The sequence below is a fragment of the Cynocephalus volans genome, chromosome 7 (genome assembly GCF_027409185.1).
Source record: "Cynocephalus volans isolate mCynVol1 chromosome 7, mCynVol1.pri, whole genome shotgun sequence".
In the NCBI taxonomy this organism is placed as follows: domain Eukaryota; kingdom Metazoa; phylum Chordata; class Mammalia; order Dermoptera; family Cynocephalidae; genus Cynocephalus; species Cynocephalus volans.
Window position 1 is genome coordinate 106,959,793 of NC_084466.1, and position 19,236 is coordinate 106,979,028.

At 40.7% G+C, this 19,236-nt stretch overlaps 1 protein-coding gene across 1 annotated transcript in view; it reads left to right on the forward strand.

Annotated features, from left to right (window-relative positions):
- The first annotated feature begins 1,761 nt into the window (after window positions 1–1,761).
- The window catches only part of TMEM26 (transmembrane protein 26), a 51,464-nt gene continuing 33,989 nt past the window's right edge, over window positions 1,762–19,236 (forward strand). Inside the window, exon 1 of the mRNA XM_063101569.1 lies at window positions 1,762–1,952. Coding sequence (XP_062957639.1) covers window positions 1,762–1,952 — 191 coding nt within the window. The remainder of the gene's footprint in view (window positions 1,953–19,236) is intronic.

The following is a 19,236-nucleotide window of genomic DNA, read 5'->3' on the forward strand; positions in this document are numbered from 1 at the left end:
CATTTGATCTCCACAATGACCCTGCGAGTAGATAGGCTTAGTACCCAATTTATAGATGAGGAAAGTGAGGTACAAGAGCCACAACACTATTAAGTGACTGAGCCAGGCGTCCAAGGCAGCAGCCAGCTGGAGGCACTGAGGCTCTGGCCCCCTCCATGTCCACTGCTGCCCCCACCGCCTTCCTCTCCCCCGCTCTGTGCCAGCAGCCTGCATGGCAGGAGGAGCCTGACTGATAAACAGCCCCCAGAAATCATTGCTGTGTTTCCTGTAAGATGTTGTAGGAGGATGCAAACCCACACTGGGAAAAAAAATCCTCCCGGATCTCACTACCGGAAATAACTTCTCAGCTTCTTCTAGGCAGCTGGTTTTTTTTTTTTTTTTTTTTTTTTTTTTTGCACCTAATGTAGATATTAGTCATATAACTTAGAGTTTTTTAACTTGATTTTAAGAAAGGTACGAGATGATTTTAAGTTAAATAAGCTTAACCAGGGAAAATGTTCCCTTTACGTTTTCCTTTCAACGTTACTAATGTGGTCAAGAGAGCACTTGTGTTTGGTAGTGATACGACTATCATTTCTTTATTTCCCTTTATATCAAAGGAAGAGGGAGTCTGAGGCACAGAGCTTTGGAAGGCAATAATTAATATCTAGTGGGATTTTAGTAACTTAGCTCATTTTATTTTAATTATTTTTGTAATTACCTGCTATCTGTAGCCAACTATACTGGCTTTCCATTTGCAGGTGATATAAAGTTTCTTTTTAGAGTAAGTTTATGTCAGTAAAAGTTTGAGTTCATTAAAAAATGTTCCATAAGTATTAGTACAGGTGGTAGGAAACCAAACAAGGGAACGAAAATCATGAAGGTGTTTCGAGGAATCCTGACTTCAGTTTCTACTCTGCCTAGGATGCTGGAAAGACCACAGTTTAATTCGTGGGTTGATCTCAAGACTGCAGATCCCTGATCCATGAATTTCACCTTCTAAGTCTCATTTGTGGCTTAATCTTCCGTCTCCTCCGGCCCTTTCCCCTCTGCCCTCTTATCTTGCTACCTATATCCTTTCAGGAAAAAAAAAAAAAAAAATAGTGGTGGAGGGCAAGAGACGCCATTATAAAGAACAACCTCTTTTAGTAACACCGTTTCCAAAAAGTGAACGTGACCAGGGCTACCCAGTCCCTGAGTGGGGTGCTGTCAGAGAGGCCCGCGCCTCTGACTTCCTCTGGTCTGTGGGAAACTTCAATCCTTCCAGCCGGGCCAGAGCCGCGTCTCTAAACTGCTTGCGCAGCGGATTCCCCGGTTCTGCTGCGTCCCAGCTCGGAGGCACCACGGAGCGTCTTCCTGGGAAACGTGGGAGCGGATTCAAGCACATGGGTGGGAAAGCAAGGAGTGGCTGCAGGAGAGGGATGCGCTCCCCTTCTGCTTCCTGGCTATGCAGCACCTTGACCTTCCAGCCCCTCAGACTGGGGAAGTTCTTGCGGACCCCCTGGAGGCGCGGGGGTGGGGACCGACGACGGGGCTGGAGACTGCCCCCCAGGATTGGGAGGGGGATGGGGAGCGCTGGAGAATAACGCCCAGGAGCAGGGGCGGCGCAGCCCCAGACTGCCGGGTTGGGATTCTCCCCTCTTCGAGGAGTTCTCAGGAAGTTTGGGGGGAGGGGCGAGCCACGCTCTCCAGTTCCACGGGCGTCGGGCGGTGAGAAGGGACCCCAGCAACAGCGGTCTCGGCGTTGTGACGTGGGGCCGCGGGCAGGGCGCGCGGGCCGGCATGGGGGTCCTGGTCCTCCTCAACGCGCTGGCCACCCGGCTGCTGTTCGTGCTGCACTCGCTGGTGGGGGTCTGGCGAGTGACCGAGGTGAAGAAGGAGCCGCGATACTGGCTGCTCGCACTGCTCAACCTCTTGCTGTTCCTGGAGACGGCGCTCACTCTCAAGTTCAAGCGCGGCAGAGGCTACAAATGGTGAGGGGCGCCCCGAGAAAGGGAGGGCGCACGGGGGCCCTCGGGATTGTCCCCCATGGCACCTGCGGGCAGCCCTAGAGCTCGGCTCCCCCCAGCCCGCCGATTGTTTGCTCGAATTCGGACCCCCTTTGTCCTCGCTGGGAGCTGGGCAGGCGCGCGAGATGCTTGCGCGTCTCTTGGGGACGCGAAGGGTACCCTGAGGTTCCAGGGCAACACTGGGAAGGCTCGAGCCTGAGCGCAGCCAAGCGTCACCCGGTCCCAGGTTTGGAAACTTGGAAAGTGAGGAATTTTTTTTTTTTAAAGGAAGCTCTTGTTTTGCAGAAAGTGCCCCCAAAGAGAGGAGTCGTGGGACAGGATAGTGCTGTATGCCCGGCTTTCTTTTCAATTCTGGATGTGTGGGTGTGCGCGGGTTTTTCTGCGTGCGTGGAAGCGTGGGAATGCACTTCCCAGGGCGTCAGCGACCTTTGCAAGAGCTGTGCGCAATGGGCACCATTCAGGGCAAGGAGCCCCTCGCAGTGCGGTCTGCGGTTTCAGAAGTTTCCCTTCCTTCCCGTCCCTGGCGTCTAGAGCTCTCTGGCAAGGCACTAGCTTCAGGTGTCCGGGTTTGGTGGATTTGGAGCTTGGCTAATGGTCAGCCTATCTTTCCAGGGACGGGTTGAGACATTGGTGGAGGGACCAGCAGGTAGTGGTTCAGTCTTAACCTCAACGTGGAAGAACTACAGGCTCTGCGTGGTGCTTTATTTTCTCCCTGGACTTGAATGGAAATAGAAGAATTGAGAAAAAGATTCTCTTGCCGTTTACAAAGACCCCCCCGCCCCCCCACTTCTCCGTCCACTCCCTATTCATTTTCATCCCAAACTTTTCCAAGTTAGGCCTCTTCCTGTACTCATTTTTTAAAACGGTAAGACTGTGTTTTTCATTTATGTCAATAGTTTAAATACTATCTAATGCTATGAGAAAGAAGAAAATAGTATTAGCTACTTAAGAATTCCATGCACTATGGCATGATGGTTAGCCATCATGACCAGGAAAATAAAACAAAACAAAGCCCTGTACAGTTTTGCATATTAAACTAAGAAAGGCTGTGTGTATTTCATGATAGTCAATGAAAGAAAATGTGTTGCCTTTGAATATAATGTGTATCTTGCTTGAATTTTCCACTGTTGAAAAAGTTCTGAAATTATTAATGCTCAGATTGTTCAAGAACAATTCTAATTTAATACAGTGAGGATTGGAATGTTACCAACCCCATCCCTCCTCATGTTCCTCCTCCTGAGCAGTTTATTAAACTTGAGACATTTGTGGTACTTTCCAGTGTGCATTTTGGACATGTCAAAGAAGAATGGTGTCAGCTTCCAAGTAAGCTTCTTAGTTAAAGAAACAAAAGGGGAGAAAAGCGTTTGTCCCCCCAGCAGGTTGTATAACATTGATTTAGTTCTTCTGAGTAGCTTTAATACACTAGGGCAGAAATATCTTCTGTAACAGGATGCCATCTGAGACTGAACAACGTTCCATGTAAAGTAGTCTATCACCAACCATTAGAGCTTTTGGGAGAACTGTCAACCTTAGAAGAGGGGCCAGCTCAGCAGGACCTGAAATAATCCCTCTCTCCCTCCAAGAGTAGACCAGAGGCCTCAGTTTGTCCAAATCCACTCCAGTTGTGTAGAAATACTGTAGCCAATAGAACTTCGCCTTCATGTCTACATCATCACTGACTGCTGATTCAAACTGACATGTAACTTACAACCAAAAGAGGAAAAATTTTGCGGAAAAAAATGGGTCATGATCAATGAGTTGGGTTAAACAGAGAACTGGGGATATACTAGTGTTTAGAATGTGTGCCTCAAAAATCACAGATAACAGAGTAAAATCTGGGCTTTCCTACTTACTTGCCGTGACACCTTGAGCAAGTTATACAGTGTCTCTGAGCCTCAGTTTCTCATCTACAGAATACTTACTTCTTAGGTGCTTGGAGAATTCTATGAAATAATATAGGCTGATGGTCAATGAATAAAAAAGGAACAGTCTTTTCTAGATACTAAGGTTTTTCTTTGTTTTCTTATTAAAAAATATTCTTGTACCAACTAGACACATTTCATGTCAGTATAAGTGAAACAACTTTACTTGAGAGACTAGCCAATAAACCTTTGGTTCAGAACAAAAGAGTAAAAAAAAAAAAAATCTCGCCTTTATTTCAGAAGAATAGACCCTTGATGTATATGACATTACACCACTAATTCAGGAAAAGAATCTTGCTGGCTCAGTATCTAGACTAATATTTGAAATTCAGCAAAGAAAAAAGTCGATAGACTTGGATTATAAAATTTCAGTAATAAATGAGTCTTTGTAAATGGTCTAAATGGAAATGTGACTAGTAATGCTTTGTTCTATTGATATTACCAGATGCAACTCAGTTTGCAAATGTGGTCATTTGTAGGGTGAATAAAGCCTACACAATATCCTGTTGTAAGTTTGAGAAAAAAAATCAGAAGATGAACTGCTAAAAAATATAGGAAATAATCTTTGAAATAACATGGGAAAAAGGGCTTGATTTGGGGCATATTTCATTTTTAGCTTGAAGTTTTCTGAGTAAAGCAAAGCATAATTTTTTGTTGTTTTTGAGTGTTGAGAAAAATTTCCATCAGGAAATCTAAGCTGATGGAATCAAACAGAGATAAAGTAAACGTGGCAACATCTCTACATCTATATAGGAAAATATTAACATATATAGATCTAAGTGTTGATCTATATAAGTACTGATAAACATATAAATCTTTGACCCATTGGTCTTACATTTTGGAATCTACCTTAGAAAATCAAAAGTACCTATATGTAAAGACATGAGCAAAAACAATTATTTACATCTTTTGGTGGAAAATAAAGCTGAAAACAAGTTGATTATCCATCAGAGGAACAGTTGAAAATTGTGACATAATCATACTATATAATATTTTGCTGGTATTAAAAAAAAATTTTTTTAATGAGCTAGATTTTAATCATTGGCTTATAGAGATATCCATGATATATTGTCAGGAGACTAAAGTTGCAGTGTTATGTATATTGTGATTCATTTTTTAAAGATTAACTTGTAACAGAATTGCCCTTTGTATCAATCGAAAGCACCATTTTCTACAGTAGAAGAAGAAGCCATCATTCTCCCATACTGAAATAAATAAATAAATAAATAGAATGGAACAGAGTAGAATAACACCTAAATGGTGGACTAAAATACGGTCATTTATGGGGTTTTAAAAAATCTCTTTTCCTTGAACATCAGAACCGTGAACCTCCTTTGGACTACTCTGGGCTCCTTTGAATATTGTTCTTTTTACTAAAATTTATGCCTGAAGCCAAACAAATCAAATCTACAGAAATCATGGAACAATAAACAGAGCTATATAGGAAAATATGAACTAAATTCCTTGCAATGTAGCAAACATATTACACTTATCCAAAGAATGTTTCTTTAGCTATCCCTTGGAAAGGAAAAATGGAATTAGAGTTGCTGAGCTCAGCTGTCCAGGGACATGCAACATTACATCAACTCTACTAACTTGCCAGCTGGAAATGTTAAATTTGTTGGAATCCTATAGGATAGAGAGGGTGAGCCAATGACACATCTCTTAAGTTTAATAAATATGTCCTAGTGGAATTTTCTCTTTTTTCACTTGCTGTTTATTTATTTCACCTGCATATCCCAATCACATTTCTGTAAGATGGAAATTAATATCACTTAGCTTAATTTTTTCTTGATTTTATTTCCTATTGTGTGGATGGCAATTCAATAGATGTGAATTACCATTTAGGTAAAGTCAAATAGAAGACAGTATTTTAGTTGCTTTCCAGCCAACAGTGATAAAATATTCCTCAGGGGATAGAAAAGTTACCAAGATTGTGACAAGTTTGAAGCCTGTTCATATGAAAGCAGGTGGTATCTGAGAATAAGTAGAACTCTAAGTTGAATTTACTGGCAAAAGTACAGAATTTTAAGCACTATCTTTTTTTTAAAACATTTTTAAGAACATAAGGAAATAAAATTTTTGAATTAATAGATAATAACTCACCTATTTAGTCACCTTTCTTTGTTATCTCTCTTTCTCTTTTCCTTTATAAATTTCAGCGAACTGCAAATTGCTTAATAAGTAAGCATGACACTATGCTATACACTGTGTGACCAGGCTCAAATGTGTGGGACTAAGAATAATTATGAATATTCAGAATTTACTATGTCCCAGGCTTTTTCAGTTATCCCATTTGATCCTGACAACAACTGTAATTATTTTGTTTCTTCTGTCTTCTCCCATTTTTAGATGAGGAAACTGAGGCACAGAGCTACTAAATCATTTCATCCAAGATCACTTAGCTGACAACTGGGAAAGAAAGAAGTGAAGGTTCCAGTCTCTCACTCTGGCCCATTGCACTCTTTAACAATTTAGAGGTGAAAAGATGGGATGCAGAGTACTGGGTAAGGGAGAGGGAACTTTACAGCGCTTGAGTTATAGCAGGAAAAATGGGGAAGATCTGCATCTGTGTGGGATGCAAAGGCCACATAGGTAAGGGACATCCTGAGTGAGTAGGGGAATATAGAGAATCTTGAGCAGATTTCTCTGGAGGAAGCACAGAGCCTTATCAGTCTTTATTCAACAACGATGTATGGAACATCGACTGTGTGTTAGGCATTGTTCTAGTATTGAGAATATGGAAGTGGTTAAAAGGCAAAATTCTGCCCTCAACAAATTCACATTTTAATTAAGGGGCTCAGAAAATAAAAGATGTGAATAATTAATAAACAAATAAACTGATAGGTAACAATAAGCAAGTAGACAATTGAGTGATTTGTCTAAATGATGGGAATTATAGAGTGAGGGAATAGGCAGAGGAAAGTCCCCTGGGTGGCCAGAGAGACGTGGCTGGGGAGGCGACACATGGGCTGAGGCCTTAAAGAAGGGAAGGAGCCAGGCATGGAAGAGTGCTCGGGAGAGAAGAGACAAGTCAGAGAGGTGGAGAGTCTTCATGTGCCTTGGGCCATTTCTGACACACCTCCAGATGACCAAACTTTTCTTTTCCACTCTTCCCTGTCTCTTCACAGGAGACTTCCTTCCTGTGACTCCATTAAAAGTTCTTCCTAATTTTTTTGAACTTTCCTATACCTCATTTTAGACACTGCATGTTAGAAATTGTCTGATGGCTTGTAATTGATACCAGAAAAGACAAATTAGGAATCAGAAGGGATTTTATCCTAAATTGATCTTAAATTCAAACCAATTTTGTAAAAAAATGCAATGAAATCTGTTTTTATTATTTAACTACATTTGAAAAGTTCAACAGTGAAATTAAAAACCTAGCCTTGAGAGATGCATGCTGTTTGAAGTTTGATCTTAACACATTTTGAGCAGTGCAGGAGAATTTTGTATGATGTAATTCTATAGTATTTAATAATATGTATTTTCCTCCACCAAAAGTGTTTCTAAAAATTCCAGAGAGAAAGTCAGGAAATAATAACATTCCCTCCCATCCCCTGGTCTTTTTGGACCCCAGAGAGCATGAGATGGAGAGATTTGGAAGGAGACCCTATGATTTCCATATGGCCAACTTGGGCACTGGAAATTGTCCCAGAAGACAAACTATTTCTCTCCCTGTTCACACTTGCTGTCCAAATCTCTCCTTAGCTTTTTAGTTATTCCAGTAATGCTTTCTGCTGTGCATTGGATTTATCAGCCCTGCCTGCAGTATGTATCCAGAGTTTTATAATATTCGTTATCTTCTTATGCGTTTGTGGATACCTGTTTATGTTTTCTGTCCTGAGCCTTGAGCTCAGTACAAAAGGGTGACTTAAATTTGCATTCTTTTTGGAAGTACACATTGAATATCACCAGCAAATGACTTTGCTTTTAATAGTCTAAGACATGATATAGGAAAAAGTATATTTTTTAAAAATCGGTACTGGGCATCACTCCCAAGAAGTCATATTTTCTTCTTTTATTTCATAATGGACTTAAGATGAATATAGTAATTATGTCTGCATTTATAATGGGACCTCCAAGAAATTGAACCGTTGAGTGGTGATGATGCTTTCTCCACGAGTATGCTCTACTGAGACATTTAGAACTGAAAATTAAAGTTACTCATATTTTGCATCTCCTTGTACTTGACTGGGAGAAAAAAACAAAGTACAAATTAGTGTGGGCAGCTATTATGAGTCAGTAAAATATATCCCTAATTTTAAATTTTGCACATTTTTCCTTCTCATGACAATGACATTATTATGCCTACAACATCAGGACAAATCTGAATAATTTAACATTTTTTCCAACAATGAAAAATTCACATTTACATAAAGGTTTATTTTCCTCGTGTGTGTGTGTCCCTCACTACTCTGGAAGTTCCTGTGATGTACTGGTATCAGGAGAGTTAGGCCTCAGGTGTATAAATCATTTGGTTACAGAAAACTGATGTTTCTTTTCTTTTTACAATAAAGAAAAAAACATTTTGTGTAGGTATTATAAGATGTACTTTTTTGGAAAGTAGCATTGAAATAACACTGAGGCCATGAGGATTATTAATATAAAATGCCAGGGTGGGCACTGATTTTGTTACTTTTCTCTGAATATAAACTTACTATCCATAGTTGTTTAAGGAGGGGGGTTATATTTATCTTTGGTTTGTCTTACTGACCTCAAAGATATAGATTATGTATAATTGACTTAATGTTACACATACTCTTATTAGAATACAAATTAAGTAATCCTTAAGAAAACAAGAAGTCCTCTCTAACATCAGTGCTGTTGCCAGCCCTGGTAGGTTTCTGTAGTATTCCTTTGCCTTGTTAGTTCTTGGATTGAGCCGTATATCCCATGCACATGTTTTAATCCATATGGAATAGCCTCCTAATAAATTGGCGTGCCATTCTCTGACAGTCTGCTAATAATAGTGATGAGGACCATCAGGATGGTGATGGTGAAGGTGATCACGATAATAGAGCTGGTAACTATTATCAATTATTGAGCACTGACAATGCCTGAAACCTGCTTCACATCCATTATTACCTGTAATCCTCACAATGACCCTGTGAATTAATTCCCATCAGTATTTTAGGATGAAGACATTAATACACAGCAAGGCTAAATTATGTATCTGAGGTCACAATTAGTAGTAATAAATCACAAAATTAATCCCTAGTGTCTGGCGAGCACTCACATTTACTGAGCCTGGCATTTGCATAGCATGCCTGACCTTACTAAATCCTCACAAGATCTCTGGTCGTGCCATTGCTCCTGCTTGCGGATGGAGAGGCTGAGGCTTAGAGGCTTGGAGAAGGTTGCCCCTTCCCAGGATCGAAACTTTGGTATAACTGTGTTGAGTTCTCCCTTTACTCTGTTAGCCTGTTCCTTGTGCTCTGCATTCAGTAACCAAATTGGATTTTGCCTGTGGACAGTACAACTACATAATTTGTAGTGCCAAGTATTTTCTTTAGTGGGGAAAGAGTCAAAGTTTTGTTGTTTCAAAATTGGGTAGGTAAATCCCAGGCGACTTGCAAATGGAGGACTGGCAAGATTTTGCTTAGAACCTAATGTAAAAATGTTTATACTGAACCAAACATGGCTCAGAGACACTCTTGCACAAGCAGACATCCTTATAAAACCAAAACAGGATGTAAAAGAAAAATTAAAAAGGGGGAGAAATTCTAGACTGTCTTCACTTTTGGTTCTAGTGTGAAGAGCTAACCTCATACAGAACAGAAATAAATACCATTGTCTTCATGTAGAATAAAATAAACTAAACCATTACGTCAATAATATTCATAATGCATTTCATCTTCTCAGAGAGCATTAAAATTTCTGTAGCCAGCAGCAACTTAAGTTCATTTATTCATTAAACAAAAATTGTACTGCATGCTGTGATCGTGTTCTTGAAGAAATTTGAAACATACGAGGTTATATGAGAACAGTACAAAACGATATTCTGAGAACCAAATAATTTTCTACAAATGAAGCCCAGCATTGCAGCAAGACTGCAGAATCAAGGTGCAATCAGTAAGGTAGGCTTGTTAGACAAGGAAAACTTTTGAGGTAAGTGATTTCTGTACTGGTCTTTGAGTAGCAGGTGGTTGGTTATACAAGAGTGGAGGAAAAAAATGGGCCTTTCAGGTTAAATAAATATGATGGTGGTACTTAGGGAACCAATTCATTTAGAAAGGTGTCATCATTTTCTTTACCTTGGAAATATTTTATGAGAAAAGTATTATGTAAATCCTAAAATTGATTCATATTTTGTCCCTATGACTAGTTTAGTCTTCATGAAGCATACTGCTGATCGAATGTGAGTGACTTCAGTTGTAATAAAGCTTGTGCTTGCTTTCAACATTTTTCATAATTTGGGAATATGACTTTATTTTAAAAGTAATTGACAACAAGAAACAATGGAAATTATAATTAAGAGCCCTAATATGCACCTCAGAAGTATCTCCTCTTTATAAAACCTAAATGTGGGCATTCTTCAGGGGCCTTAGAAGTACTGAGAATGATTCATTCCATTGCAATGGGTATTCCTAATCCATGTGAAATTTTCCCTGTCTCTTCTGTGATTATTTGTCTTTTCTCCCATAAGATCACTGAGAAAACAAACTTATTATCTGATCTTGGCACTTTCAAAGCATACCCCCTCTATATTTAACTTTCCATTTCTTTGGGAATTCTCACGAGGTTATGGCCATTTAGTTGTGGCCTCCCTTGCCAGTGGGCAGGTACACACCAAAGGCTGGAAGTGGAGGTGGTGTTGAGTGACATGCTAGTTAAGACAAATGGGAGGTGGCTGAGGTCAGACTAGTGACGTCCCAGGCATTCAGAGGCTATGTGTTCTGCAAAAACATGGGGTTCATTAGAGGGGTCGCAGAAAAGTAGATGAAATACTGAGGCTGTCATATTGTCCACCCCATTCCTGTGAACTAATAGAAAGCCTTTGCTGAGCAAACTGGATGGAAATCATATGTTAAGGCCCACTTAGAGAAACCAGTCTACATGTAAAGGGGACAGATAGTCCTTAAATTGTTAGATAGGGTTTAGGGGCTCACAAAGGGTATCTTGACCTACTTTCTTGATTTCCATGAAATAAACCCATTACTGTAAAGTGCTCCAGAAATTTTATTGAAAACACTCAAGGGAGTTTAACGTGAGATTTCGAAACTTGGGTATAGAACCCTTATCACTACACTCTTTTATTTATTTATTTATTTTTTATTTTTATTTTTCAAGTTAAATCATTTTTTCTTTCTTTTTTCTTTTTTTTTTTAATTTTATTTTGTCGATATGCATTGTAGCTGATTATTGCTCCCGATCACCAAAACCTCCCTCCCTTCTCCCTCCCCCCCTCCCCCCCAACAATGTCCTTTCTGTTTGCTTGTTGTATCAACTTCAAATAATTGTGGTTGTTATATCTTCTCCCCCCCCCCGGTTTGTGTGTGTGAATTTATATATTAATTTTTAGCTCCCTCCAATAAGTGAGAACATGTGGTATTTCTCTTTCTGTGCCTGACTTGTTTCACTTAATATAATTCTCCCAAGGTCCATCCATGTTGTTGCAAATGGCAGTATTTCATTCGTTTTTATAGCTGAGTAGTATTCCATTGTGTAGATGTACCACATTTTCCGTATCCACTCATCTGATGATGGGTATTTGGGCTGGTTCCAACTCTTGGCTATTGTAAAGAGTGCTGCGATGAACATTGGGGAACAGGTATACCTTCGACTTGATGATTTCCATTCCTCTGGGTATATTCCCAACAGTGGGATGGCTGGGTCGTATGGTAGATCTATTTGCAATTGTTTAAGGAACCTCCATACCATTTTCCATAGAGGCTGCACCATTTTACAGTCCCACCAACAATGTATGAGAGTTCCTTTTTCTCCGCAGCCTCGCCAGCATTTATCGTTCATAGTCTTTTGGATTTTAGCCATCCTAACTGGGGTTAGATGGTATCTCAATGTGGTTTTGATTTGCATTTCCCGGAAGCTGAGTGATGTTGAGCATTTTTTCATATGTCTGTTGGCCATTTGTATATCTTCCTTAGAGAAATGCCTACTTAGCTCTTTTGCCCATTTTTTAATTGGGTTGCTTGTTTTCTTCTTGTAAAGTTGTTTGAGTTCCTTATATATTCTGGATATTAATCCTTTGTCAGATGTATATTTTGCAAATATTTTCTCCCACTCTGTTGGTTGTCTTTTAACTCTTTTAATTGTTTCTTTTGCTGTGCAGAAGCTTTTTAGTTTGATATAATCCCATTTGTTTATTTTTCCTTTGGTTGCCCGTGCTTTTGGGGTCGTATTCATGAAGTCTGTGCCCAGTCCTATTTCCTGAAGTGTTTCTCCTATGTTTTCTTTAAGAAGTTTTATTGTCTCAGGGTGTATATTTAAATCCTTAATCCATTTTGAGTTGATTTTAGTATACGGTGAGAGGTATGGATCTAGTTTCATTCTTTTTTTTTTTTTTTTTTTTTTTAAATTTTATTTTATCGATATACATTGTAGCTGATTAATGCTCCCCATCACCAAAACCTCCCTCCCTTCTCCCTCCCCCCCTCCCCCCCAACCATGTCCTTTCTGTTTGTTTGTTGTATCAACTTCAAATAATTGTGGTTGTTATATCTTCTTCCCCCCCCCCGGTTTGTGTGTGTATGTGTGTATGTGTGTGTGTGAATTTATATATTAATTTTTAGCTCCCACCAATAAGTGAGAACATGTGGTATTTCTCTTTCTGTGCCTGACTTGTTTCACTTAATATAATTCTCTCGAGGTCCATCCATGTTGTTGCAAATGGCAGTATTTCATTCGTTTTTATAGCTGAGTAGTATTCCATTGTGTAGATGTACCACATTTTCCGTATCCACTCATCTGATGATGGGCATTTGGGCTGGTTCCAACTCTTGGCTATTGTAAAGAGTGCTGCGATGAACATTGGGGAACAGGTATACCTTCGACTTGATGATTTCCATTCCTCTGGGTATATTCCCAACAGTGGGATGGCTGGGTCGTATGGTAGATCTATTTGCAATTGTTTAAGGAACCTCCATACCATTTTCCATAGAGGCTGCACCATTTTGCAGTCCCACCAACAATGTATGAGAGTTCCTTTTTCTCCGCAGCCTCGCCAGCATTTATCGTTCATAGTCTTTTGGATTTTAGCCATCCTAACTGGGGTTAGATGGTATCTCAATGTGGTTTTGATTTGCATTTCCCGGATGCTGAGTGATGTTGAGCATTTTTTCATATGTCTGTTGGCCATTTGGATATCTTCCTTAGAGAAATGCCTACTTAGCTCTTTTGCCCATTTTTTAATTGGGTTGCTTGTTTTCTTCTTGTAAAGTTGTTTGAGTTCCTTATATATTCTGGATATTAATCCTTTGTCAGATGTATATTTTGCAAATATTTTCTCCCACTCTGTTGGTTGTCTTTTAACTCTTTTAATTGTTTCTTTTGCTGTGCAGAAGCTTTTTAGTTTGATATAATCCCATTTGTTTATTTTTCCTTTGGTTGCCCGTGCTTTTGGGGTCGTATTCATGAAGTCTGTGCCCAATCCTATTTCCTGAAGTGTTTCCCCTATGTTTTCTTTAAGAAGTTTTATTGTCTCAGGGTGTATATTTAAATCCTTAATCCATTTTGAGTTGATTTTAGTATATGGTGAGAGGTATGGATCTAGTTTCATTCTCCTGCATAACGATATCCAGTTATCCCAGCACCACTTGCTGAAGAGGCAGTCCCTTCCCCAGTGAATAGGCTTGGTGCCTTTGTCAAAGATCAGATGGCAGTAAGTGTGAGGGTTGATTTCTGGATTCTCTATTCTATTCCATTGGTCAGTGTGTCTGTTTTTATGCCAGTACCATACTGTTTTGGTTATTATAGCTTTGTAGTATAGCTTAAAGTCAGGTAGTGTTATGCCTCCAGCTTTATTTTTTTTGCTGAGCATTGCTTTGGCTATTCGTGGTCTTTTATTGTTCCATATAAATGTCTGAATAGTTTTTTCCATTTCTGAGAAAAATGTCTTTGGAATTTTGATGGGGATTGCATTGAATTTGTATATCACTTTGGGTAGTATGGACATTTTCACTATGTTGATTCTTCCAATCCAAGAGCATGGAATATCTTTCCATCTTCTTGTATCCTCTCTAATTTCTCTCAGGAGTGGTTTGTAGTTCTCATTATAGAGATTTTTCACCTCCTTGGTTAACTCAATTCCTAAGTATTTTATTTTTTTGGTGGCTATTGTAAATGGGCAGGCTTTCTTGATTTCTCCTTCTGCATGTTCACTATTGGAGAAAAGAAATGCTACTGATTTTTGTGTGTTGATTTTGTATCCTGCTACTGTGCTGAAATCATTTATCAATTCCAACAGTTTTTTTGTAGAGGTTTTAGGCTGTTCGATATATAGGATCATGTCATCTGCAAACAGGGACAGTTTGACTTCATCTTTTCCAATCTGGATGCCCTTTATTTCCTTCTCTTCTCTGATTGCTCTGGCTAGTACTTCCAACACTATGTTGAATAGGAGTGGTGAGAGTGGGCATCCTTGTCTAGTGCCTGTTCTTAAAGGAAAAGCTTTCAGCTTTTCCCCATTCAGGATGATATTGGCAGTGGGTTTGTCATATATGGCTTTAATTATGTTGAGATACTTTCCCTCTATACCTAACTTATAGAGGGTCTTTGTCATGAATGAGTGCTGAACTTTATCAAATGCTTTTTCAGCATCTATAGAGATGATCATATGGTCCTTGTGTTTGAGTTTATTAATATGGTGTATCACATTTATTGATTTGCGTATGTTGAACCAACCTTGCATCCCTGGGATGAATCCCACTTGATCGTGATGAATAATTTTTCGTATGTGTTGCTGTATTCTCTTTGCTAGTAATTTAGTGAGGATTTTTGCATCTATATTCATCAAGGATATCGGCCTGTAGTTTTCTTTTTTGGTTATATCTTTACCTGGTTTTGGTATCAGGATGATGTTTGCTTCATAGAATGAGTTTGGGAGATTTGCATCCGTTTCAATCTTTTGGAATAGTTTGTAAAGAATCGGTGTCAATTCCTCTTTGAATGTTTGGTAAAATTCTGCTGTGAATCCATCTGGTCCTGGGCTTTTCTTTGTTGGGAGCCTTCTGATAACAGCTTCAATCTCCTTTATTGTTATTGGTCTGTTCAAATTTTCTACATCTTCACGGTTCAGTTTTGGGAGCTTGTGTGTGTCCAGAAATTTATCCATTTCCTCCAGATTTTCAAATTTGTTGTCGTATAGTTGTTTATAGTAGTCTCGAATGATTCCTTGTATTTCAGATGAATCAGTTGTAATATCGCCTTTTTCATTTCTAATTTTTGTTATTTGAGTCTTCTCTCTTCTTTTTTTTGTTAGCCATGCTAATGGTTTGTCAATTTTATTTATCTTTTCAAAAAACCAACTTTTTGATTCGTTGATCTTTTGAATTGTTTTTTGGTTTTCAATTTCATTCAGTTCTGCTCTGATCTTAATGATTTCTTTCCGTCTGCTAATTTTAGGATTGGATTGTTCTTGTTTTTCTAGTTCTTTAAGGTGAAGTGTTAGGTTGTTCACTTGCCATCTTTCCATTCTTCTGAAGTGAGCATTTAATGCAATAAATTTTCCCCTCAATACTGCTTTTGCAGTATCCCACAGGTTTTGGTATGATGTATCATTGTTTTCATTAGTTTCAATAAACTTTTTGATTTCCTGCTTGATTTCTTCTTGGACCCATATGTCATTAAGTAGAATGCTGTTTAATTTCCATGTGTTTGTATAGTTTCCAGAGTTTTGTTTGTTATTAATTTCTAGTTTTAATCCATTGTGGTCTGAGAAGATACATGGGATAATTCCAATTTTTTTGAATTTATTGAGACTTGATTTGTGACCTAATATGTGATCTATCCTGGAGAATGATCCATGTGCTGATGAGAAGAATGAATATTCTGAGGTTGTTGGGTGGAATGTTCTGTAGATATCTGCCAATTCCAATTGGTCTAGAGTCTTGTTTAGATCTTGTGTTTCTCTACTGATTCTTTGCCTAGATGATCTGTCTAATATTGACAGTGGAGTGTTCAGGTCCCCTGCTATTATGGTATTAGTGTCTATTTCCTTCTTTAGGTCAAATAGAGTTTGTTTTATAAATCTGGCTGCTCCAACATTGGGTGCGTACATATTTATGATTGTTATGTCTTCTTGATGGATCAGTCCTTTTATCATTAAGTAGTGTCCCTCATTATCTCTTTTTATGGTTTTTAGTTTAAAGTCTATTTTGTCAGATATAAGAATAGCCACTCCAGCTCGTTTTTCTTTTCTGTTTGCATGGTAAATCTTTTTCCATCCTTTCACTCTTAGTCTGTGTGAATCTTTATGGGTGAGGTGGGTCTCTTGTAGGCAGCATATAGTTGGGTCCTGCTTTTTGATCCAGTCAGCCAGTCTGTGTCTTTTAATTGGGGAATTTAAGCCTTTAACATTAAGAGTTGTTATTGAAAGGTGTTGATTTATTCCTAGCATTTTATTGGTTGTTTGGTTGTCTTAGGTGTCTTTTGTTCCTTGCTTTCTGATTTACTGTTTGGTTTCTGTGTTTGTTGGTTCCTTAGGTTGTAGATAGTGTTTTTGTTAGCTTGTTTTCTCTTCATGAATGCCATTTTTATTGTACTAGCGGGTTTAGATTTTTCTTAGGTTTTTATGGCAGTGGTAGTTATTTTTCAGGAACCAAACCCAGTACTCCCTTGAGGATTTCTTGTAAGGGTGGTCTTGTGGTAGTGAACTCCCGCAGTTTTTGTTTGTCTGAGAAATATACTATTTGCCCCTCATTTCGGAAGGATAGCCTTGCAGGGTAGAGTATTCTTGGCTGGCAATCTTTGTCTTTTAGTATTTTGAAAATATCATCCCATTCCTTTCTAGCTTTTAGGGTTTGTGATGAAAAGTCTGATGTTAACCTGATTGGGGCTCCCTTATAGGTGATTTGACGCTTCTCTCTTGCAGCTTTTAAGATTCTCTCTTTGTCTCTGAGTTTTGCCAATTTGACTATGACATGTCTTGGAGAAGGCCTTTTTGGGTTGAATACGTTTGGAGATCGTTGAGCTTCCTGGATCTGAAGATCTGTGATTTTTCCTATACCTGGGAAGTTTTCTGCCACTATTTTGTTGAATATGTTTTCAATGGAATCTCCATTTTCCTCCCCTTCTGGAATACCCATGACTCGGATATTTGATCGCTTGAGGTTGTCTGATATCTCTCTCAGATTTTCTTCCATGTCCTTGATTCTTTTTTCTTTCTTTTTGTCTGCTTGTGTTATTTCAAACAGCCCATCTTCAAGTTCAGAGGTTCTCTCTTCAACTTCGACAAGCCTGCTGGTTAAACTCTCCGTTGTGTTTTTTATTTCGCTGAATAACTTCTTCAGTTCAGCAAGTTCTGCTACATTTTTTTTCAGGACATTGATTTCCTTGTATATTTCCTCTTTCAGATCCTGTATACTTTTCCTCATTTCATCATGATGTCTAGCTGAGTTTTCTTGTATCTCATTCAGTTTCCTTAGAATTATCACTCGAAATTCCTTGTCAGTTATTTCAAGGGCTTCTTGTTCTATAGGATCTAGAGTATGAGATTTATTAACTTTTGGTGGTGTACTTTCTTGAATTTTTGTATTTCTGGTGTCTTTTTTTTGGTGTTTATTCATTGTGGCAGGGGGTTTCACAGTCCACCGGTTTGAGACTAATGACTAACTAGGATGTTGCTGTGGTTACCAATTTGGCATGGCTCCCGCCGTGACTGCTCAGTTGGCCTCTAGTGTCTTGTGTGTGTGGTTGCCTCGGGTCTTGGGCTTCTCCGGGGATCCACCTTTCTGGTCAGCTTGTACTCTGCTGGGCTGGTGGATCACGTACCACAGGGTGTGTGATCTCTGTTGAGCTTTCACTTTCTGTACAGGACTTCTCCCCGTTCTGTGTGCTCTGGCCCAGGCTGTTAGATCGTGCAGTGGTGACCCCACCGGGTGTGTGGTTTCTGTCGAGTCTCCGCCTCCCTGGCCGCACGTCTCCCCCCTCTGTGCACACTGTGCTGGGCTGGGGTGTGTCTTCTGCACCCCTCGTCTATCAGCTGGGCCTTCAAGACCCTGCTCAGCACCTCCTCGCCCAGGAAGTCTACCAGGTTTCTGCTAGGCACAGACGACCGGTCTCTCTGGGTGCCTTTGTAGCACTGTGTAGATCTTTCTCGGGTCTTGTTCACCTTTGTATCCCCCCGGTATAAACCGAGTCTAGTGCCCGCCTGCAGCCTGCTCTCCGGCAGGTTCAAGCGGACCTGGGAACTCTCCTACCACACTATTCCCAACCAGAAATTCGTTAGGCTTTTTTCCAAACTGGTGGTCGCAGAGATGGTATCTGCCTCCCAGTAACAGGAAGTTTACCGGGGCTGGCGTCCAGGGTGTGGTGGAGTGACAGTCGGCCCGCCCGTACTTCCTAGCCCTCCCAACACTGGTCGGGACGCCCCACACCCCCAGCCCCGCCAGAGAACCGCGGAGGGAGTGGGAGAGGAGGCCGGCCCGCAGGGTCCGGAAAGCCCCGCGCCAGGCCAAGAAATGGGCTCAGTGATGGCCGAGCAGGGCGGAGCTGCCCGCACCTGGGAAAATGGAGGTAGCACCGGGGCAGTGAGTGGCCTGGTGGTGCAGGCGGTAGCCGCGTGGGCATCCACCCCCCGAACAGAGCTGTGCCACGGATCACTCACAGTGCTGTGCCAGGTCGGGCGCTCGCTCTGTCTCTGGTTTGTTGCCTTCCGTGTTCTCGGCGCTGCCGCCTCGGGCTGTTCAGTCGCGGCGCCGCTCCAGCGCTCCCAGGAATCTTCTTTAATGCCGGCAAAACCTCGAATCCTGAATAGGGCAGCTGGCCGCCTTCAGTGCGGCCCCAGCCTCCGGGATCCTGGCTGCATCCACAGCAGCCCTGGCGCCGTGTTCCCTGTTTCAAGACTCGCTTTTGCAGCTAAGAATCAGTTCTTTTCCTGCTCCACACTTCAAAGCTGTTGCCTGTAAATGAGGCAGCCTCTCCTGCCGGGGGCAAAGTGGCGTTGAGCCCCCACGACCGGCCAGCAGCAGCAGTCCTCCCTTAAGAGATGGCCAGAGGAAGGTCCACAAGTTTCCCGGCTGCCTGAGGCCCAGTGGCCACCTTTTCCACCTCAGCTACTCCGCGCCAGCCGCCGCAGCCGCCGCCATCTTGAAACCAGGTTCCTTTTTCTCTTTCTTTTTTCTTTCAACTCTGAGGGGGCACAGCGG